At 37.7% G+C, this 24,880-nt stretch overlaps 1 protein-coding gene across 2 annotated transcripts in view; it reads right to left on the bottom strand.

Moving 5' to 3' along the window:
* Positions 1-728: 728 nt before the first annotated feature.
* The window catches only part of MRE11 (MRE11 homolog, double strand break repair nuclease), a 72,290-nt gene continuing 48,138 nt past the window's right edge, over positions 729-24,880 (bottom strand). Inside the window, exons 14-19 of one of the 2 annotated variants that reach the window (XM_007113518.4) lie at positions 17,253-17,472; positions 16,252-16,335; positions 10,140-10,198; positions 8,215-8,282; positions 3,762-3,840; positions 729-1,624 (exon numbers count right to left, since the gene is read on the bottom strand). In XM_007113518.4, coding sequence (XP_007113580.1) covers positions 1,568-1,624; positions 3,762-3,840; positions 8,215-8,282; positions 10,140-10,198; positions 16,252-16,335; positions 17,253-17,472 — 567 coding nt within the window. In that variant the 3' untranslated portion in view covers positions 729-1,567. The remainder of the gene's footprint in view (positions 1,625-3,761; positions 3,841-8,214; positions 8,283-10,139; positions 10,199-16,251; positions 16,336-17,252; positions 17,473-24,880) is intronic. The other variant, XM_007113517.4, reaches the window with a different exon arrangement.

The raw sequence follows: 24,880 nt of genomic DNA, 5'->3' as shown, positions 1-24,880 counted from the left end.
TTCATCTTTGCTTCATTCAAATACTGGGAATATTAAAGATGGGAGCAGATGTGCCTGAGAATAGTTCACAGGACAAGGCCTTCTGCTGAGTTAATGCAACCTGCTAAAGTAATCCTTATGTTCAAGTGAGGCACAGAAAACATTTTTAAAGGAACTAAGGTTACATCGCAATTCTTGACCTAGACCCATTAAAAGGGCTGATATAGAGGCAGCCACTAAGCAAATGCTGTCTTTTATAGTTTGACACATTCTAGGTATGAATATGCCAATAATCAGGAATATCACTCAGTCTAGCGTTTGTTTCTACATATAAAGAAATGTCAGGCTGTTGTACCACCAAGATCTATAACTTCCTTAAGGAGTCTTGAATATATAGCTGCACTGTAAGGTGAAAAGAAGGAATACTCTCAGGGAGTCTTTAAACAGAGTCTTAAAAAGGAGAATGGGATTATTGAACTTAAATCTGAAGAGGTCAAATTCTTAGGTCCCTTGAATACAAGAGAGAAAATGTAACAGGAGCTGCTTCTCTAAGATTTTGGAATTGCCCATGCTCAATGTTAAGATAAAATATTATTAATGAGAAACCTTGGCATTGATATTCCACAGAAGTTATATTTCAATATGTTTATCTAATATAACCATAAGGTTCAAGTGACCACTCTATTTAAAAAAAAAAAAAAAAAAAAAACCTCTTCAATAGCTTCTAAGAAGATATGGTTAAATTATTTTAACCCTTTCCTCCTAGAAACAGGTGAGAGAGAGAGAGAACCATTAATAATAGAAAATAATGGAGAAAATTACCACCATTCAATGGGAACATAATCCTCTGGAATCTTTGCTACAACTGGAATAAAAAACTCAATAATTCTGACAGACTTTATTTTTTGATACAAACTTATATCTAATTATTCAAAGTATAGGGTATATGTAATCATTCAAAGTTTCTGGCTGGTACTATCACAAGCATTAGAAAAAGAACATATACTGAGTAACAGACAGTGAGCTTAGGCACCGTTTCATATAAATTGTTTTACCTGCAGGAAATCCAGGATGTCTACAAATTACGAAAATTATAAAAAGGACTAGATTCTATAAGCTCTTTTCCTCAACTTTGGCTAAATATAATAACCTTAAAATACTGACACAGTCTTTGATTATAAAGCAGAAACGTACAATGGTAGATTTATTTTAGTCCTTACTCAAGACTGTATTTAAGCAAAGCTCTCACTCGGTAAGACATATACTGATGTATGTCAGAAAAACAACATTCTAAGTTTTATGGAGCATTTATAGAACAGGTAATGTTAACAACCAGATTAAAAAATGAGGAAAAACAATGCTATTCTATATGCCCTTGAGCTGGGAAGTTTCTCAAATAATGAAGTCATGTTCAGGAAATGATATTCAAAAACATAAATTTTTATACATTAGTTTCTCTGTTAAGTAAGAATCATTCAAATTCTTCAGTTAATAGCAATACTCAAAAAATCTTCAACTGGTAAACGCGTAGTTTGCAACGTTTCGATTTTTCCTGAATCCTGAAAACTTCAAACTGCCATTAAATATATTATCTTCTGTTTCTTCTTAAAGAACTAAGGTTCATAAAAGGATCATCATCATCATCCTGGAATGACATCCAAATGTAAAATTAGTGACTGTTCCACGCTTCACTGAAACAAGATAGAAGTTCTTATGGGCAAAACAATACCAGTAAGAGCCATTTTCTCCTTTCACATGGGGTAGACTTTCATTTTTCTATTTCCTTTATAAATATGAATAGTTTGTCAATTTTTTTCTCTTCCTCCCTTCCTTAGTAGCTATTTCATTGTTAAAACAATGAAAGTCCAACTAAATTCTTAGCAAGCATTAAAAATAAAAATTTATCCTGCTCTATACGTGTGTATATATATATATAAGCCCACAACATATATCACATATATTTCTCTCAATTATTCACCTTAATAAAAGCAAATAAGGCATGGGCAAGACAAAAAAAAAAACAACAACTCTTCAAGTCATTTCTATTAGGTTTTTAAATAGGTTTTTTTTTTTTTCCACTTACATTTTATAACTGGTATATCTGATGTTCTGGAAATTCAGAGCCAAAAAAGTAATGAAGCCACATGACCTAATTCAGAAATAGCTATAATTTTTATTTCCATTACCCATTTAATGCTAGAAATAGACAGCTACTCTCAGACTGGTACAAGAAACAACCTAGGAAAGCAATCTTTCAAATATTTTTTTTGGAAAAATAAGTAGAGGAACTATTTAGTTTCAAAGAGTTCCCATGCTGCTGGGACGTAGATTATATGCATAGTAAGAATAGGCAGGAATATCAGATGTTAACTAAGAATTTAATTAGAGAGAATGAAAACTTAACCTTCAATAAGCCCCAAATACATAATTTGATGAGGTTAACTTAAAATCACTGATATACATTCTATAACTAACTGTTCAAAAGAGAAAGCAAATTTATAAAGTTTTGATTTATGTTTCTTTTAAGACATTAATAAAAAGGGATAATTATTTGGTGTTAGGCTCTGCTGGTGATATTAACATGTTCCAGTGTTCGCTAAATTAGCTATCTCTAGTGAGATATGGATGCCTTGAGAAACACAAATTCGCTCTCACTTATTGATTCATTTTCTGCTACCATAAAAGGCAGAACTCGTTAATAAACCAGAGATAAATCCAAACTATAGTAGAGAATTTGCTAATAGTTCTCATTTGTAGCTAACATGAACTATATGAATTTCTGTAAGTAACATACATATAACCACATGTATATCTAGATGCTTTGGAATTAACAAACGGGTCAACAACTGCCCACTTCTCTCCTGGAGGCAACATGCTAGTATTTAATAGGCAGACTGAGCTCATGGTGCCATTTTTCTTTGCAGCCTGAGTTCTGGGGAGTCTTCTCTTCAAGCTGTTTCAAAACCACAGCTGGGACACAGGGAATATGACAGCAGCAGGTGAAGATCAAAATCAAAGGAGTGAGTCATGTGGTACAACAGGGATGAACCTGGAGGACACTATGCTCAGTGAAATAAGCCAGGCACAAAAGAAAAATGCTGTATAATTCCACTTATATGAAGTATCAGAGTAGTCAAAATCATAATGCACAAAGTAGAAGAGCCCCTTGCCAGGGGCTGAGGAGAGGGGAAAATGAGGAGATGTGGTTCAACGGGTATAGATTTTTGGTTTGGGAACATGAAAAGGTTCTGGAGATTGTTGCACAACAGTGTGAATATACTTAATATTAGTGAACTAACTGTACACTTAAAACTGGTTAAGATGGTAAGTTTTATGTTATGTGTTTCTACCACAACTGGAAAACACCACCATGTACCACCTTAAATATACAGGAAATGTGTAGAGCATATAGTGAACATTTAATAAACATTCTGTTGTAAAGTAACATTAAAGGCTTTCACGATATCATCACCACTATTTCTCCAAACATAAACAACAGAAGCTGAAAAAACTATTCTGATCCTACTGTTAACTGGGCAAGTTAAATAAGAGCTGAGTGAATATTATATGTTAAGGATCTGCGGACCTTTCACATCTGAGGTATTTCCATCGATGAGCACTCAACAGAGGCCACTCATTGACTCAATATTAACTATGGTTCAAAGGAAGGTGATCAATGAAACTATTTTGAGAAATAATTTTCGGCAACTAGCTTAGCAGTACCTATTCAGATTTTATAAACATTTAAGAATTATTTAAGACTTAACGTATTACGTTATTACCTCATCTGATTCAAAATCAACCCCTTTAGTGATTTGGCTCCGGGACATGTGTTTGCTCGATGATGAAGTGCTCAACCACCTGAGGCAAAATATGAGAAAAACAGAAAATGAACCAAAGAATTCATCACAGAAGCCTTTCTAGCTAAGTTTTTCATTTTAGTAGCAGCCATGAATAAAAATAACGTAACACATTCCCTTCGAGCTACATTAGAGGCAGTAGAAGTTTAGTGGCAATGAAAAGGACTCTGATGTCAGGGTCTGAATTCCAGTTCTGCCATTTAGGAGCTACAGGGCTTCAAGCAGTTTAGCCTCTCTGTGCCGCAATTTCCTCACCTGTAAAACGAGGATGATAAGAATTTTTTAAAGATTAAACGTGTTTATATACTTAAACACTTTGATCAGTGCCTGAAACACACGAAGCATGCCACAGATGTTTGCTGACATCATAGTTCTTAGCATATATTAACATGTATCTACCACCATCCTCTACTCCTGAAAATTATGGCAATATTGAAATATTTTAAATCAAATCTCAGTTACGTTTCTATAACAGGATAAAAGGATCTTAGGAAAGTCCGAATAACAAATATTTACTTAGTGCTTGACTCCTGCCAGGTACTATGATAGGCCCTGGGAAACATCAGTAAGCAAGATAATCAGGAATCTACTTTTATGAAGCTTAACTTGTAGTGATGGAACTCATACTCCTGTGTATTTTTACTAACAAAAATTTTAAGTCATCTTAGGACAGGGGCCAGCAAACTTGGCTAGCAGACCAAATCCAGCCTACCTGTTCCTTACAGCCTGTGAGCTAAGAATGGTCTTCACATTTTGAAATGGGTATATTTAAATGGTTATATAAGCACCTACATAATATCCCCAGTTTTGCCTCTTGGCCTGCAAAGCCTAAAATATTTACTACCTGGCCCTTTAAGAAAAAAGTCTGCCGGCTCCTGTCTTAAATAAAAGCAGTGTTTGTAAACTCTTATTAGCCAACAATTTATTACCATACTTTGGGATGTTACTATAGCAAACAAAATATATCTAAAGGTCTTGTCTGCACAAATTGTTCAGAGTCAAGAGGCCTATGCATCAGAAGGAAACAGAAAAATCCACAGGCTCTTAGGCACAAAAGTAAAGGACAGGAGGATTTGCCGAGCAAACTTGAAGAGCAACATAGCTTTGGAGGTAGAGGATCAAGGAATTTATCAACCAATCTACCTGGGAAGTCCCCAACTCTCTGTACTTGACCTAAGCAGGAACTGATCATTGTTGACTTGTTTCCATCATGTGTGACAGGAAGAAGCAGATCAAAAGCATGAAGCCACAGTGCCAAGGCTAGCCACAGCAGGTGAGGCATTGTTGCTGTGAGAGCTGGGGAAAGAGGGGGGTTATAGGAAGAAGCACCCACTGAGGCCTGACTCTGCTTGCTGATGTCTCCCCAGACAAATAACCAGTGGTATCCAGAAACAAGCCAGGCATTCTACACCAGATGCTGGCTCATTTGATCATAGCAGGAGCCCCCAGTTCTGCACCAGAGGACCTCACACACCTACAGATCCAGTCTATGAGACGTCCCCTATCCTCAGAAAGCAGTGGCAGGAAGGGAAGAATAGTTATACAGTTTTGACTGCTGGGTCAAATAAATGGGTTCTTGTCCTGGATGTCAAAAAATGTTTAATTGTATTAGTTTCCTGTGGATGGCTCAAAAATAAGGCAGACAGGGTGTATTACATTGAGTGCCAGGAGCTGTAAGTCTTCTCCATTTTTGTACAGATATAATTTGGAGGCAAAAGTCAGAATTCCTACCTAGAGATGTTCAGCCAATTATGTCAGTTGTAGCAGCATCACAAGCATAAGAGAACATGTTAAATTGGCCTACATAAAAGGTGCCCCCAAAATGTTGGCTCCCCCCACTGCAAGGTTTAATAGAATCCCCTCCATCTCTCCTCCTCTACCTGGCCTGATGGGGCCAGGTCTTCTCTCTCTCTTTTTTTTTTTGCGGTAGGCGGGCCTCTCACTGCCGTGGCCTCTCCCGTTGCGGAGCACAGGCTCCGGACACGCAGACTCAGCGGCCATGGCTCACGGGCCCAGCCGCTCCACGGCATGTGGGATCTTCCCGGACCGGGGCACCAACCCGTGTCCCCTGCATCGGCAGGCAGACTCTCAACCACTGTGTCACCAGGGAAGCCCGGGCCAGGTCTTCTCTTGCTCACTGCTTTAAGGTCGGCGGTGGGGGGAGGGCTGCCACCAGCTCTATCAAATCTGGAAGGGTCCTTTTATCCCCAGTACAACCATGTAGAGTTTGGTGCCAGTTTTTCCAGGGAAAAGTGGGTGGATTTCCACTGCCCATCCAGCAGAAAGGAGTTTTACAGCTGGAAGTTCTTTCCTTTTTAAAGTCAACAACCAGAATATTAGTGCTTTTACTGCTTACCATTCTTCCCATTATTCTTGTTCTATTTCCCTAGCCTGTTATTTCTTCAGTAAGCCCTTCTAGAGGTGTTACTATGTGTTCAGTACTGTACTTAGCACTTCACAAATATTAACTCACTTTAAAGCCTCATAACAACACTTTGAGGTAAATATTATTATCTTCATCTTACAAATGAGGACACTGAGGCACAGAAGTCAAAATAACTTGCACAAGGTCCACACTCAGTAAGTGGTAGAGCTTAAATACCTTAAATTATGAGTGAAATAACTACACAAACCATGCCATTACTAAACAATTCTTCAAAGACAGCATAAATTGTGTCACCCAGTTGCTGTCACCAGGAACACAAATCTGCCAAGGCTGATTTCAGATTTCTTGCCAAAACGTTCGTTTCTAAATCTCCTCTCGTCAATTAAATGATTCTTATTACATGCACAGAGGTCTGAGAGCTTAATCTATTATGTGAGGAAGCAACAGCAGAGGATGGACCTAGAGATTATCATACTAAGCAAAGTAAGTCAGAAAGAGAAAGACAAATACCACATGATATCACTTACATGTGGAATCTAAAATACGACACAAATGAACTTATCTACAAAACAGAAACAGACTCACAGACATAGAGGACAGACTTGTAGCTGCCAAGGGGGAGGCAGGTGGGGGAGGGATGGAGTGGAAGTTTGGGGTTAGCAGATGCAAATTATTATATTGATACACAGCATGGATAAACAACAAGGTCCTACTGCATAGTGTAGGGAACCATATTCAGTATCCTGTGATAAACCATAATGGAAAAGAATATGTATATGTACAACTGATTCACTTTGCTGTACAGCAGAGATTAACACAACATTGTAAATCAACTATACTTCAATAAAATTTAAAAAAAAAAAGGGCTTCCCTGGTGGCGCAGTGGTTGAGAGTCCGCCTGCCGATGCAGGGGACACGGGTTCGTGCCCTGGTCCGGGAAGACCCCACATGCGCAGAGCGGCTGGGCCCGTGAGCCATGGCCGCTGAGCCTGCGCGTCCAGAGCCTGTGCTCCGCAACGGGAGAGGCCACAACAGTGAGAGGCCCACGTACCGCAAAAAAAAAAAAACAAATTAAAAAAAAAGAAGAAGAAGAAGAAGCAGAGAGGAGTCCTGGAGCAGAATGCTTGTCTCCGTGACTGGCTGTGTGACCTTAGGTAAGTTACTTAGACTACCACGCCTCACTTTCTTCAAAGGTAAAAGAGGGAAAATAGAGTTATAAGTATATTTACCTCCTGGAATGACTGTGAGTAACAAATAAGCTAATTTATAGGCAAAGGCTCAGAATGGTACCTGACACACAGGAAGTGCTAAAAGCTGAAACAGAATATTAACAAAATACAAAGCTATTTTCTGTTAATTGGGGAGGACATAGTACTCCAGCAAGAAAATCACTGGGTAATAAGGCAAAAGGAAATGAATGACACGTTATTCAAATTTTCAGTGAATAATAATAATGTAATAATTAAGTAATATAATAATAAAGTAATAATGCTGCATTGACTCCACGAACTACCCCTTGGTCTATTTTTCACTTTTGTACATATGTGACTAGCTGAAAATAAATCTGTTAGACTTCCAGGGCTTCCCTGGTGGTGCAATGGTTAAGATCTGCCTGCCAATGCAGGGGACATGGGTTTGAACCCTGGTCTGGGAAGATCTCACATGCCACAGAGCAACTAAGCCCGTGTGCCCCAACTACTGAGCCTGCGAGCTACAACTACTGAAGCCTGCACGCCTAGAGCCCGTGCTCCGTAATAAGAGAAGCCACCGCAGTGAGAAGCCCACACACCGCAATGAAGACTAGCCCCCATTCGCCACAACTAGACAAAGCCTGTGTGCAGGAATGAAGACCCAACACAGCCATACATACATACATAAATTTTTTTTTAAAAATCAGACTTCCGTAGCACAGAGAAATGTATATGTTGAATTCTGGATAATTTTTAATTTTTTCAGATGTTCCTTTTTGCAGGAAGTCACTGCACCGACCTTTGATCAGCTTTGGAAGTGGTAGGAAAAATGTCTTCTTCCGTATCTGACTCATCTACCACAATCACCTAAGGGGGAGAAACAAAACAGCAAATAGTCTTTGTGGGAATGGAAAATCTGAATAAAAATGCATTAACTAATGTCAAAAAATATATATTTTTACAAAACGTTACAAAAAAGGAGGCAGATACCATGTAAGCAATAACCATGAAAACTAAAGCTCTGCCTAACCTCCCCACTAATGTCACTCTTCATTTATAAATGGTTTTTTTATACAACATGTGTGAGCTCACTTCTCTCCTGCTATCACGGCAGCCTGGGTACCTAAAGGAACATGCACTCAGATTGGTGAATGACTCACATCGGGTAATGTGCGGACAGTGCCCTGTGATTTTCTTGGGTTCTAACGAGGAACTAGGCCATCGGTGCTTCATCTCAAATTTTAAATGAGGTATAAGACTGTGTGGGAAGTACCGGATATCTGTTTTTCTGTTATATTTATCCCTGTTAAATACCACTTGCTGCTTTTAAGCCCCATGAAAGATACTTGTGATTCTTGATTCTATCATCCAAATTACTACCTATTCCTCTACATTTTGTGTTATCTTGACACTTAATACACACATTTGCCATGTCTTCATCCAACTGATAAAGCCAAAGACAAAATAGTGAAAAAAGCAGCACTTGAGACCCACCCCACCCCCAAGGCTGACATTGAACTATTAATCAAAGACCATTAAATGAAGTTGTCTAAATAGCTATGAATCCAGCCAATATTTCTGCATTTTGTCCATGAAACTATCAGGAGATTGTCTTAAGTGCCTTGAAGGAATCAAATGCTTTCAGCATTCCCCTGATCTACCACTATGTCACCTCAATCAAAAAAATGAAAGAAAAAGTTACCATGACTTGCTCTTTCTGAACTCATGTTCTTGCATTATAAAAGAAAAATCTAGAAGGGAAGCTACCTTGTGGACATGATGATAATTTTGTTTTCAGACATGATCTTGAAGCGATAGCAGGCAACAGTTGAATAGGAATAATGAAATGGAGCTCAGGATAAAAGTTAGCACCAGTATACCCATATATAATTGTATAATAATAAGAGAGGAAAAAAAAAACAGAGAAGAAGTTTTCTGGAAGAGGAGGTGGTCAATTGTGTCACATACTCAAGAGATCAAGAAGGAGTGAAATTTGAGAAAATGCTGGTGGGGCAGTATGATATAGAGCAACGATTCTCAACTAGGTGTGATTTTTAACCCCCCCCATCCCAGAAACATCTGGACATGTCTGGAGACATTTTGATTATCATAACTAGGGGGGACACCCCAGGCTTCTAGTAGGTAGAGGCCAGGGATGGTGCCTGGGAAGTAAGACACATGTGTTTTTAAAGAGAGGTAACAGGAGAATCAAGCCCATTCTGGACTCTTCTTGGAATCCAAAGGAAGAGCAGAAGTTTCATGTTAAATCTAGAGCTGAACACAGAGGTCCGTAGACTCAGACCTTGTAGCTTGTCTTGAGTCTGGCTTCAGCCATTAAGACACAAGCCAGAGTATTATGAGAGTATAAGTAACAAAAGGAAGCCAGCAATAAATAAGACCTCTCTTCACACTGAATGCCCATCTTCAATCATAGTTTTCCATGCATGGACTCTTTTGGTTCAACGTTATTATCCTTAAAAATATTACTGGGTACATACATTTATGGGTGTCCAATCATGTGATCCATTATTAAAGAAAGAAAAAGAGAAACCCTCCTCCCACGCAAAAACCCTAGAAGCCCTCAGTCTAGCTAATCAGTAAAGTTCTCTGCAGTTTTAACGTTCCACATTTTTTCTTCTTTTATTTACTTTGTAGACCAAAGAATTGACAATCATAATGTAGGAAACATAAATTGGTACACAATTAGAAAACTTTTTTTCTTACCTCTGAATAATTCTTAGTAGCAACATTTTGGGAGGGCTGCTGTCTTGTAGCTTTAAAGGCTATAATGAAAAAGATGAAACATCCATTATGTTATTCTTAAAAAAGCTTAGAAAAATTTGCACACTTCTTTAGCTGAAGGTTTCCTAAGTCCTATCTGCAAAAATCCATGATGACTAATTATAAAACCACTTAATATGCTTTAAAATCGGGAGATGGAATTATATGTCTAACTACCAGTCTCATATGATTTCCCGGTTTACTCAAATAAAGTAGTAAGCAGTGTTCATAAATACACCTACACTAAAAATATTTTATAGAAAAACACCTGAAGGATAAAATCTGATCACCTAATGGACTGAACTCCAAATATAGTGAAAGTAACCATCCTCAGGTCTTCCTTCTCTTATAGTTGGCAATCTCTTTCCCTGTGGGAGCCACATGGTTCCAGTAAGTGCTTCCTTATTCTCCTCTACTTCGTTAGAAATATTCAGTACCTAAGAAATAGTCCAGAGGGAATGCTAGAAAACAGCCTATCTTTCATTCCATGATAACCTTCCTATGAATCCTTACATTCTCAGCTTTGTAAACTTGGTTAGAAACATGAAGTTTAGTTAATTTTTATTTTTCCCAAGACAAAACTATAATATTTTGATTTTACAGTAAGAAATATATGTTTGGTCTTCATCCACATTTCTGGCAGAGAGCCCCTAAAACCCTAATTTCCTAAAGCAATGAGAGCTATCAAGGTGCTTTTTGTTATGTTAATGAGGCAACTTTGGCACCACAACTGAGGAGGGAGACTGGTTACCAGGGAAACCAACCAGGAATAGAGGGTTCCAACTTTCAGTCCCATCCCCGATTTCTGGGGAGGGAAGAGGAGCTAGAGGTTGAATCAATCACCAACAGCCAATGATTTAATCAATCATTCCTAGGTAGTGGGGCCTCCATAAAAACCCCAAAGGAGGGGGTTCAGAGAGCTTCCAGGTGGTGAACCAAGATGCTTCCACATGCCACCATGCCTAGACCCCAAACTCAATGAGGACAGAAGCTCCTTTGTTCTGGACTTTGCCCTATACATCTCTTCATCTGGCTATTGATTCATATCCTTTCATATCTTTTGTAATAAACCAGTAATCTAGTGAGTAAACTAGTTTCCTGAGTTCTGTGAGCCACTCTAGCAAGTTAATTGAATCCAAGGAGGGAGTCATGGGGACCTCTGATTGATAGCCTATTAGTCAGAAGTACAGATAACAACCTGGACTTGTGACTGGCATCTGAAGTAGAGGGGGGCAGTCTTCTGGAACTGAGTCCTTCCCCTGTGGGATCTGATGCTGTCTCTGGGTAGGTAGTGTCAGAATTGAGTTGACTTGCAGGACACCCAGCAGGTGTCTGAGGACTGCTTGGTGGTGTGGGTAACCACCCCCCCACCCCCCCCACTGGAATTAAGTGCAGATTATTAAAAACCTAGAATAAAATTTAAACAGCCAATTAAAGGTTTAATTTTCTCCTACGCCTTACCAGTTTCCTAATACAAAAAAAAGGTTTCCCCCAAGATAACCCCCAAACTAAACAACAGAGCAAGAGGAGATAAAAAGACGGAGGACTTGAAGAAGTCAAATGCTCAAAGAACCCTACAAAGTCCAAAATTCTCCTAGTCAGAAAACTCAGGAATCTTTCTACCTAGCCAAAATTTATGATTTACTCATTTTTCCTATTCCGGGTTCTATCCCCAATCTTAGGATGTCTACCTGAGAGGAGAAAGGAAAGGCAGAAGCAGAGTTCTTACCCACCCTACTCAATCACTAGCCTCACAACCTACTCTACTCAAAAGGCTGGAGAGGGCAACTGAATGAAAAGGCCAGCAATCGTGACTCTTTCAAAAACTATTTCTGCTCAATCGTTATTCACTAATTGACCCCTCAAACTCTCGGCTCCTGGAAGAAACAAGAGCCTTCCTTTCTTTTTATCCCCAATAAATATTTGTGTGATAAATTAACATTATCAGAAAATTAAGCACTCGGTTCTGTTAGGAAGGCAATGCATACTGTATTGGGGGTTAAAAGCTCTGGTTTTAGAGTTAGAGCCATGTGGACTCACTAGCTGGGTGACTGTGGCCAAGATCCTTGGCTTCTTCAAGTCTCGGTTTCCCCACCTATAAAACAGTGTTAATGATACTTCATGCTGAAAATTGCTGACAGGATAAAAAGAGGTAGTTAATGTAAATTGTTTTGGCAAGCGCCTAGATGTAGTAGGTATTCAAATGATTTCATTAGTAATAGTGGATGGAGTAGCAGCAGTGGTAACCATGGTAAATTAAATGCAAAGACAGAGGCTTCTTTTATTAACTTAGTCACTATCCTCTGCAGACAAACTTCAGTGGAAAAGTCTGGGCTGTTAACTCTCATTCACAACCGCTGCTGGCTATAAGTGTAATATCTACCTTTCCCAATAAAACTCCAGTACTATTGTACAAATCTTTACACTCCATGGAGCTTGTTATAAAAGGATTGAACCTTTATTTATCTCTTCATTTCTCCATTTATAATACGAACGTAGAAGCTATAGTTTAAAGTTGCTTTTGTCCCAAACTTATAGTAACTATAGTTCTCCATGGTTATTTTGTCAGAGACCATATTAAAAAGTCAGTTTCGTTTTTCAAAAAAAGGCCAGTGTTGGAGTTAAACTGCAAAACCATTGGACCAAATCAACTGCATAAAAGACAAATCTAGACTGATGTATAGAAACATCCATTTTCATGAGTTAATTGTAAACAGTGTCACTAATACTAACAGCAGCAGTCATTTATTAGATTCTTTCTAAGTGCTGTGCTCAGTAATGGTTATGCATAGTTCATTTAACACTTATAACTACTCTGGGAAGTTAGTACTCCTCCTCCAGTGGGAGGACACAGTGAATAGGTCATACATTTATTTAATTGAAGTCTTAGAAGGAAAGAAAAAGAATAGCACAGAGGTAATATCTGAAGGGATAACAGCAAAGGATTTCTAGCAATGATAAAAGGCACCAATTCACAGTTTCATGAAACCCCATAAATCCTAAGCAGGATAAAAAAAGAACCACATATCTAGATTCATCATAGTGAAAGTATAGAACACCAAAGACAGCCAGCCAGAGGAAAAACAGACGACTTTAAAAAAAGCAACAAGCTAAACTAATAGCTGATTTCTTAATGACAACAATGGAAACCTGAAGACTCAATCTGATTAATTCTGCCCACCGGTGTCAAGGAAAGTTTCACATAAAACAACAAAGCCATGATGATAAAAGGCAGTTTGGGCTAAGGTAAAGTCAGGTAATTTACAAAGTCTATGCCTCTGTGTTGCACGCTGACCAACTTTTGGTAGTTTAACATGGAAGTGTTCATACTTTACTCACGATCCTTTTCTAACTCCCTCTGTTTTCTCTTTTTTTTATAATAGCTCTTTTATATATATATATATATATATATATATAAACATTTCACAAAAGCCTACTATGTGCCAGGCTTTTGGCTTTTTTTTTGGCTGTACTGCACGGCCTGCAGGATCTTAGTTCCCCAACCAGGGATTGAACCTGGGCCCTCGGTGGAGTCCTAACCACTGGACCACCACGGAATTCCAAGGCTTTTTGCTTTTAATCCCCAGAGTAATCCAATATGGCAAGATTATTCCCAACGCACATGTAAACAAACTAGGAGAGTGTGTGACTTGTCCAAAGTCACAAAGCTTTTTACATGTTGAACTCATCCCAGATCTCCCAGACCGCTTACAGTGCTGCCTTTTTTCACTCCCTTTTCTCCTCTCTGCTTTTATCTTACACCTTCCAAGAATGTCACAGCATCTTTCTAAATGCCATTTTCTAAATGGCAACAAAGACAATATACTTCAGCAACAGAGACAATATACTTTGAAAGTCAAAAGATAAGGATCTCAGCTGGCCCTACTCAAGTACTGAATAATCCTTGAATAAAAACACAGCAGCAGAATTTTTGATAAGAAGGTTCTTTAAGAATCATTTAATAGAGCTGATGTTTTTATCCTTTCTCCAATGTCATCTGTCATCCAGAAAATACTGAAAACTTCCTCTGATGGAGTCACAACTCACTTCCTTCTGAGGCAGCTTACACCATCTTTATGTTGGTTGATAGATTATTCCGTATAATGCAAAGACTTCTCTACCGAGAGCCAGTAGCTCAACCTCTAATCTTCTCTTGCTCTGGAAACTAACAGTAGAGTGGTTACCTACTCACTCTGAAGGCCAGAGAATGTGGGATCAATTCAAGCTCTAGAACTTACTAGTTGTGAGATCTTGGATAAGTTGCCTATCTTTTCAAAGCCTCAGTTCCCTTTTCTGTAAAACAGAGAAATAATAAGTGCCTATCCCACTGAGCTGTTGAGAGGCCTGCAGTAATCGTCTCATAAGTATTAGCTATTATTAGTACTATTAGTGGTTTTATCAACCTAGGGCAAATTACTTAGCTCAATTCCCCCATCTATAAAAGAGGGAGTAGGTGAAATTGTTCTTAAGCCTTCCAGGTCCACTTTATCACATAATAAACTTAAATCTGTGTGTGATTAGCTTTTCCCATCTATCCTCATTGGGTTGGTAGTTCTTAACCTGGAGCCCATGGATAGGCTTCATGGGGGTCCCTGAGCCCTTTGAAATGGAGTACAATTGCATATGAGTACTTATTTAAAGATAGGAGACATAGCTTTCAGAATCCATAACTTAAAATAGATTTAAAACCACTGTCTTTAGGACTATACAAATCAAATCTATTCGACCTTTGACATAACAGAACTTAATTTCTGTAAAGACTTGAATTTTTCCCAGGTTAGATACCCTAAGTTCCTTCTATCAAATTTTTTATATTATATGGTTTCTCTTCTGAATGAGCATATAAAGTTGACATCTTTCTTGAAATATGGTTCCAAAAGATGAGCACAGTATTCTTGGCATGATACATCCAATCAGTACGAGGGAGAACTTCCTTGCTGTAGAGAAGCATTACTTCTACTAATAGTGCTTAAGGCACCATTAGATTTGGACAGTTAGATCAACCTGCACAACCTTAGTGACCTAAGTCTTTCTTACTTGGTTCCCTGCTAATATCATACACTTCTCTGTGCAGCTGCCCTTTTGGACATAAATACAGTTTATATTTACCCTTGATAAATTTCATCTTGTGAGATTTAGTTCAACTCTCCAATCTGCCAAAAATTAATCTCAAATAATAAGATAATATAACTAAAATACATATGGATATACTCTGAATGGTAGGGAGAAAAAAATATCACCACCTATTTTAACATATATTTTCACAGATCTGACTTACAACTTCCTCTGATCTCATAAACTGTAATATTAAAAATAGTTTATTAAATTTTTATATTAGATTATTATTAAAATAGTTTATAGGGGGCTTCCCTGGTGGTGCAGCGGTTGCGCGTCCGCCTGCCGATGCAGGGGAACCGGGTTCGCGCCCCGGTCTGGGAGGATCCCACGTGCCACGGAGCGGCTGGGCCCGTGAGCCATGGCCGCTGAGCCTGCGCGTCCGGAGCCTGTGCTCCGCAACGGGAGAGGCCACAGCAGAGGGAGGCCCGCATACCACAAAAAAAAAAAAAAAAAAAAAAAAAATAGTTTATAAAAATAGGTTCCCTTAGTTTGAGGCTAATTTTTAGACCACAGCACATACACAAAATCAAGTCAAAGAATCCTAACTATAATTTCCCTTAAATGCAGCTCACATGACTCTATACTAACAGTAGAGATGGACAAAAGCAGCATGAGGAGAGAAAGTTTACAGTATATTAAGGAGCAGTTCCTTCTCTCTTAATCATTGTTGATACACTGACCAACTGCTTTTCCCATGTCTTAGTGATCCCTCTATAAAAGGGAAATAATCAAATTTGTCTAAAGTAGGATATAAAAATTAATTTTTAGAGCCCACCCTCTTCAGTAGCCTCCATGAATGGCAAAGGTCTTTTAAATCAGCATAATTTATCCTGTGATTCAACACAAACCAGTAAGGTTTACTCGTGGGGTTTCCTGAGTCTTCCTGTGTTGGAATTTATAAGTACCTGCTAGGTGATCTTTTGCAGTCTATACTCACCATCTATAATAGACATATTTCTAGATGTTGACATAGTGGCCTTTGAACTTCTGCCTCGAGTAGAAGTCTCCAGAGCAGCTCCTGCTGTTAGAATAATGAGCGGTCAGTATACACGTCCGTCAGTAGCTAAGTTTTTTTTTGTTTTTTTAAAAAAACACCACTAAATAAAGTTATGTCAAAACATAGTTTATGTGTAAAATGTCAAAGATATATATAAGAAGAAACACCTAGAGTCTGATCAATCAATTTTCAGAGACTATTCTTACACCACACTTGGTTCATATTGTTCCAATTACAATGTAAGGAAAAAATTTATAAATGTAAGGATAATGAAAACAATTATCACTAGAAGATGGGGATTTCTCTCCTGGGAGATTTTTAACTAAAGTACTACCCATTTTAACAGCTTAAAATTCCGACAGATAAATATTTAATAAAAAAATAATTTAAAACTATTCCTAGGGATGGATTTCTATAATGCATCAGGAAGTCACTGGATGACTATCTTCTATTATTTGGACTAGTCAATGACAATAGTATCACATTAGACACAATGATGGCAATTAATTTAATGATTGCTTTAAAAAATCAAATTGTGTAGGGGCAGTTTTCAAAAACAATAATTTTTATAATCTGGAGTTTTCTTCCTGCCGTTAGTGGGCATTAGCTAGACATTTTCCTTAAGTGTTTGCCTCACTATTACTTTGTACATGTGAGAGTAAACATGTCTATTAAATGTTCCCAATGTGTGAGAAGCACTATGAAATTCTTTAAAAAAAAACGTGTTAAGAACTATTCAAACTATATGTGCATGTGGCCATTCAGAATTTATTTACGTGAAATGTACATGTTGGAACTACATTAAAGACTGTTTTTATGCATTATAAAAATAAATTTTTAAAAGACTGTGTAACTCAATTCTGCCAAGATGAACACAATTCTGAATTTCCCACACAACTGCCAAGTGTGAATGTGTAAGAAAGACTGTGCTCAGTGCTAACCTCTTCCTCTCTGAGATCCTCCTCTTGACACTGGATTCTGCCCTCTTCCTCCTCTCCGGCCTCTTCCTCGGCCTCTTCCTTTGTTGGCTGCTGCTGTGATGCTGTCATCAGAGTCATCAGCCATCTGTTCTGCCAAATCTATACTCATAAGGTCATCAGCACTATAGGCGGAAGCAGCTTTCTCTGACTGAAATCTGAGGGCTCTGGCCCTATTCATGGCCTAAGAGGGATGACAAGAGGAAAATACACATCAGTAGACAATGCAGCAGCCTAAAAGTCATTAATCCAGTCACTCAGATGGACATTTCATATTGCCAAACTGTCTAAACTATTATTTTTCACTAATCATGCTAAAAAATGTAAAACAGGAGAAGCTCTCTCCCATCAATCAAATTCAGTGCCTACGAATTGTTAGATCAATTTACAATACTACTGACACCTGTAAAATGAGACCTTTTGAAAATGTATATCAAGAACCATAAAATTTCACAGAATCAAAAGTTTCAGAACTGGGAGGAATGTTGGCAATCGCCCCTAATCCAACACCACCATTCGTAAGAGACTGTCATCATTTGAGCTACTTTGTACAATGGGCTCTTGATAAATAACAAGAAAAAAAACTCAAGGTTGGTGGGGAGCAGAAGGCTGCTGCAGGGGAGGTGCTGCAGGCAGCCGGGACACCTGGCTTGGCCATAACCCTGTCCAGGGCCAGGTGGGACAAGGGCCCATGGCCAAGCCAGCTCTGTTACCTCTGACTTTCAAGGATGTGGCCGTTTATTTCTCCGAGCAAGAATAGCGGAATCTAGAGGCATGGCAGAGGAGCTTTACAAGCAAGTAATGAGAACCAATTACGAGATTCTTGTTTCTCTAGTGAAGAACCAATTAAAGTAACTGAATCTATAGAGAAAGAAAAATTATCTTGTGTCATGAACCCCGTGCCACCCAAAAAGAATGTTCCAAGCGTCAAGATCACATGGATGTGGACTTCGCTGGTGGCGCAGTGGTTAAGATTCTGCCTGCCAATGCAGGGGACACGGGTTCAAGCCCTGGTCCAGGAAGATCCCACATGCTGCGGAGCAACGAAGCCCATGAGCCACAACTACTGAAGCTCACGCACCACAACTATTGAAGCCCACGCACCTAGAGCCTGTTCTCCATAACAAGAGAAGCCACCGCAATGAGAAGCCTGAGTACAACAGTGAAGAGTAGCCCCTGCTCGATGCAACTAGAGAAAGCCCACATGCAGCAATGAAGACCCAACAAAAGATCAAATGGATATGAAGTGGTGTATTAGTGTGGGTTTGGTCTGCATTTCCTTCGTGGCTAATCATGTTGAGCATCTTTTCATTTGTGTATCTTTTCGGAGAAATGTCTATTCAAATACTTTGACCATTTTTGAAGTGGGCTATTTGTCTTTTTATCGTTGGGTTATAAGTGTTCTCTATTTGTTCTGAATATCGAACCCTTATCAGATATATGATTTGCAGATATTTTCTCCGTTTCTTGGGTTGTCTGTTCCCTTTTTGATGGCATCCTTTGAAGCACAAAAGTTTTAAGTTTTGATGAATTCCAGTTTATTTTTTCTTTTGTTGCTTGAGCTTTCGGTGTCATATCTAAGAAGCCACTGCCTAATCCAGAGTCACAAAGATCCACTCCTATATTTTCTTCTAAGAGTTTTATGGTTTTAGTGCATATATTTAGGTCTTTGATCCTTTTTTTCCCCTTCTTTGATCCATTTTGAGCTAATTTTTTTATACTGTGTGATATAGGGATCCAGCCTCTTTTGCATATGGATATCCAGTTGTCTCTACACCATTTGTTGAAAAGACTGTTCATTCCCCCACTGAATTATCTTGGCACCCTTCTGGAAAACCAATTAACCATAAATGTCAGAGTTTATTTCTGGATTCTTGATTCTGTTTCATGGATCTATTTGTCTAGCCTTATCCCAGTACCACACTGTTTTAATTACCATTACTTTAGGATCAGTTTGTCAATTTCTGCCAAAAGAAAAAAAGGCAGATGGGGTTTGGGGATTACTGTCATCTAAACAGTACAAAGTCTTCCAATTCATGAACATGGGATATCATTTCATTTATTTAGTACTTTTTTTTAGGACTTTAAAAATTACTTTCAGCAACATTTTATGATTTTTATTGTGCAAGTCTTATGTTTCTTTTATTGGGTTTATTCCTAAGTATTTTACTCTTTTTGATGTTCTTGTAAATGGACTTGTTTTCTTAATTTTTCTTTGAAAAATACTTTTATTTTAAAAGATGCTGAGAGTTCAACCCAGATGAAGACTGAGAATAGGTGTATGGATTTTTTTTTTTAATTAATTTTTGTTGGAGTATAGTTGCTTTACAATGTTGTGTTAGTTTCTGCTGTACAGCAAAGTGAATCAGTTATACATATACATATATCCACTCTTCTTTAGATTTCCTTCCCATTTAGGTCACCAAAGAGCATTGAGTAGAGCTCCCTGTGTTATACAGTAGGTTCTCATTAGTTATCTATTTTATATATAGTAGTGTATATATGTCAATCCTAATCTCCCAGTTCATCTCACCCTCCCTTCCCCTCTTGGTATCCATACATTTGTTCTCTACATCTATGTCTCTATTTCTGCTTTGCAAATAAGTTCATCTGTACCATTTTTCTAGATTCCACATATAAGTGATATTATGATATTTGTTTTAGGTGTATGGATTTAAATAAAAGATAGTGATTCCTTTTTTCATGAAATTTAAAAAAAAAAAGAAAAAAACTCACCAAAAATAGCTGCTATCTCTGGGTGATGAAATTTTAGGGTTCTTTTTGTTTTCTTCATTATTCTTGAATATTACAAATTTGCTACAATGTATGTTTTCTAAAATATTACTTTTATAATCAGAAAAACATAAGCAATAATCTCTTACAAATATATAGTAAAACGAATTAGGTAGAACAAAACAATTGAAAGCCTGGAAAATAAAAACCTGAGGGCCAAGATTTTAACTTAATAAATTTTAATTTGATAAGAAACTGTCTAGAAAAGACAAGTTTGAGACTTAATGAAATATCCTAACTCTGAAATGAATATAGATTTTCTGATTAAAAACAGAATAAGAGCAATGCTACCCTGATCTCTTCCTTCAAACCTATCAAAATGTAACAAGGAGAACAAAAATTTTAAAAATACCTTTTTGAATAAAATTAGAAAATTGCTCCACCCACAAAACACAAAACCTAGGAGAAAGAGTTAATGGGTAAAGTGAATATTTGGCCTGGCTAAGGGAGAAGGTTGAGAAGAGTTTCAGACAGTGTAGAGAGCTCCAAAATTGATCTACGCATGCCAAGAGGCCATGACAACAGTCTCTCTTGCTTGGAATGACTAGTTCTGGGTCTAAGAATAGGCATCTAGAGCTTTTCTAAGCTCTGTGTGGTGCCATAAAATATGGAGAGACAGGGCTAGATGAGGCGATAAGCACAGAGCAGGCAGGGCAGAAGCAGGAGTGCAGCGGGTAGGGGGAGGTGTAGGTAACCCAGCTTCACGCTGATGAACTTGCTGAAGTGAAACAATAGCTAAGTCACTACGGGAATGGCTCAACATGGCATCACAACTCCAAAAGAACAAAACTTTAGGGACTACAACCAAAATGATACAGAGAAAAAAATAGTTGAAAAAGATTTCAATTCATCTTTCTTGTCCCAGATGAAGTACAGTCAGTCCTCATAATTTTCAGACTCCGTATACGCAAATTCACCTACTTGCCAAAATTTATTTCTAACTCCTGATGCGTTTGTGGTCATTCATGGACACGTGCAGAGAGGTGCAAATTCTGAATCGCCTGACACACACCTTCCCAGATGAGGTCGAACGAGGTGACACTCAGCCTTCTTTAAACGAGTATCCTTTTCACAGTACGTTCGTTTAGTGCCATGTTCACAATTTTGTGCTTTCAGCTGGGGATTTGACTTTTAAAACGGCCCCCAGTGTAGTGCTGAAGTGCTGTCTAGGGTTCCTAAGTGCAAGAAGCTGTGATGTGCCTTATGGAGGAAACACATGCGTCATATACGCTTCATTAAGGCATGCGCTGAATGGGCCACAAGTCCAATGCTAATGACTCAATGATATATATTGAGTAAGGTCTTAAAACAGAAACACACGTGGAAAGGGTTATGTATTAATCAGTTAACAAAAATGTTGTAACCAGTGGCTGGCAGGAACCTATTCCTATATTTCCCCTAGGAGCAACAGTTTAGTGTTCACTCAGTGTTTACAGTGACTTTATAGAATACAACTACCATGAATAACAAGAACTAGCTCTACATTTAAATATATATATACAGGGACTTCCTTTGGTGGCACAGTGATTAAGAATCCACCTGCCAATGCAGGGGACATGGGTTCGAGCCCTGGTCCGGGAAGATCCCACATGCCGCGGAGCAACTAAGCCCGTGCACCACAACTACTGAGCCTGCACTCTAGAGCCCATGATCCACAACTACTGAGCCCACGTGCCACAACTACTGAAGCCCGTGCGCCTAGAGCCTGTGCTCCGCAACAAGAGAAGCCACCGCAATAAGAAGCCCGCGCACCACAACGAAGAGTAGCCCCAGCTTGCTGCAACTAGAGAAAGCCCGCGCACAGCAACGAAGACCCAATGCAGCCAAAAATAAATAAATAAATTTATAAAATAAAAAATATATATATATTTAAAAGAAAAAAGGAGACCTAAATTACATAATAAGGTAGATCTAACTGATACATACATGTTGAACTCTGTACTCTGAAAATAAACAATATACTTCTTTTCAAGACCCCATGAAATGTTTTACCCAATATATAATGGGATACTAAGAAAAACATCAATTCTAAATAGTAAAAAGAATATTATCATACTTTTTAATCACAATGCAATAAAATTAGAAATTAATAAGACGAAAGCCTGGACTCCAAACTGCAAAACAAAACAAAAATTGTAGAATACCTAGAAAATGATAATAAAAATACTGCATATCAGAACACATGAAACAATTTTAAAATGAACTGTTAAATTAAAGCAAAGAAAGGAGAATGGAGGGAAAAAAAGATCTAAGGAAAATTAAAAGAATTATGATAAAACACTGCTCAATTCTAAGTAATTTGGAAAATAAATGACCTAAACTGAATCAAAAAAAGACAGACAGTCTCAACAGACTAATTAACAACATTTTGAGAAAATTCTTAAAAGAACTACACTCCCGAAAAGGATCACAACCAGAAAGTTTCACAGGTAAATTCTACCAAATCTTCAAAGAACAGATGATTCCATGGCTACTTCAGTAGGAACAGAGCATAAAGAAAGAAAGCTTCCAGCTGGTTTTTATAAAGCCAGCATAACATGGTACTGAAAACCGACAAAGGACTGCATGTACAAAAGGAAAATTACAGTATCTTACTCATGAATATCAAAGCAAACAAAAGGAATCCCGGGGCGCATGGAAAGACCAGTACACCTATTAACAGGGGCTTCACAAAGTGATACTAAGGTTGGGTCAATAATAGGATAGAAAATAATATAATTCACCATATTAACAGAACACAGGAGGAAGAAGCCTGCATGCTTATCTTCACAGATGCCAAAAAAGCTCTTAATTCATTACCCATTCTGGATTTAAACAAAAAATTCTCAGGAACAAGTGGATACTTCTTTTACATAACAAAAACCCTAACTCTGCTACTACACAAACACACATACAGAGTGTGCACACACTTTCACCCGAGTGCTCTTATAAACCAATTAGAGAAAGACCAATGCCCTAGCCAAAATAAAAAAATATTCTATGCAAAGAACATGATCAGGTGTTTCATATAAATAAAACTTATAAACAAAAATTAAAAAAATATTAAAAAATTGCTCAGACTCGCTAGTAATACAAGTAGTATGAGTTAAAAGCAACCGTAAGAAATAATTTCTCACCACTTAAATTTGTAAAGATCAAAAGATGTAGTAATATGTCATGACCGCAAGGATGCAGGGAAATAAGCACTCCCTAATACTATCGGTGGGGAGAGGAACTGGTGTAACATATTTGGAGTGATTTGGCAGAATAGCAAAATTTAAAACACATATGCCTTTTTATGATTATGACTTCTTTGAATGAATTATCATCATTGCCAAATTTCATACTTTGCCTTTGTCTAAATACTACATCTTCATTTTAGCATCTCAAACATTATACTCAGATAATACTTTATCTTTCTGTACAACAGACTATGGACTTTACTGATATCTTTGAACTAAATTACTTCTATGAATTTACCTCATGAGTGGAGGCATAGGGCCAATGGCAAGACAATGTTTCCATATACTTTTTGCGAGATTTAAAAATATACTACCCTAGTATTATTGCACTTTTTTGTAGTAATATATACGTAACATAAAAATTTACCATTTTAACCATTTTTAAGTATTTCAGTGGCATTAAGTACATTCACATTGTTGTACAACCACTGCCATCATCCATTGCCACAACTTTTTCATAATCCCAAATTGAAACTCCATACCCATTAAATAACCCTTCATTCCCTAACCGCCCCCCCAAACCCCGATAATCACTCTTCTACTTTCTGTCTGTATGAATTTGACTACTCTAGGTATCTCATGTAAGTGGAATCACATAGTATTTGTTCTTTTATATCTGACTTACTTCACTTAGTATAATGTTTTAAAGGTTTATCCATGATATAGTATGTACCATTCTATACTTCAATTTCATTCCTTTTAAGGCTAAAGAATATTCCAAAGGACGTATGTATCACATCTTGTTTACCCATTCATCTTTTGATAGACTTTGGATCATTACTATCTGTGGGCTATTGTAAATAATGTTATGAACATTGGTGTACAAATATATGTTCGAGTCCCTGCTTTCAATTTTTTCTGGTAAATACACAGAAGTGGAATCACTAGATCATATGGCAATTCTATGTTTAATTTTCTGAGGAACCATCATACTGTTTTCCACAGTAGCTTTTATCTCCCCACCAGCAATGCACAAGGGTTCCGATTTCTCTATTTTCTTGCCAATACTTATTACTTTCTAATTTTTGGATAATAGCCATCCAAAGGGGTATGAATTGTATCTCATGGTTTTGACTAGAATCTCCTAGTGATTAGTGATGTTGAGCATCATTTCATGTGCTTTTTGGTTACTTGTATTTCTTCTTTAGAGAAATATCTATTCAAGCCCTTTGTTCATTTTTAAATTAGGTTGTTTTGTGTTGAATTTTAGGAGCTCTTTATATATTCTGGTTATTAATCCTTTATCAGATATATGATTTGCAAATATTTTCTCCCATGCTATTGGTTGCCTCTTCACTCTGTTAATAGCACTTGGTAGTACAGTTTAAAAGAGGGTATCAACCCTGACTCAAATTCAGATAGAACATAAGAAAGAAATCAGAGGCCCAGTCCAACTATGGACTATGGATCAGACTAAGAAGAGTTTTTACATTTTTAAAGGACTGTAAAAAAAAAAAAAATGTGACAGACACCATATATGGCTTGCAAAGCCTAAAATATTCACTTATTTGGCCTTTTATTTAAATATGAACTTATAATTAAAGAAAATACTTGAGAGTGTTTCTATGTGAACAAAAA

Source organism: Physeter macrocephalus, chromosome 16, assembly GCF_002837175.3.
Source record: "Physeter macrocephalus isolate SW-GA chromosome 16, ASM283717v5, whole genome shotgun sequence".
Classification (NCBI taxonomy): domain Eukaryota; kingdom Metazoa; phylum Chordata; class Mammalia; order Artiodactyla; family Physeteridae; genus Physeter; species Physeter macrocephalus.
Note: the sequence above shows the minus strand (reverse complement) of the source record. Positions and strands in the feature narration are given on the sequence as shown.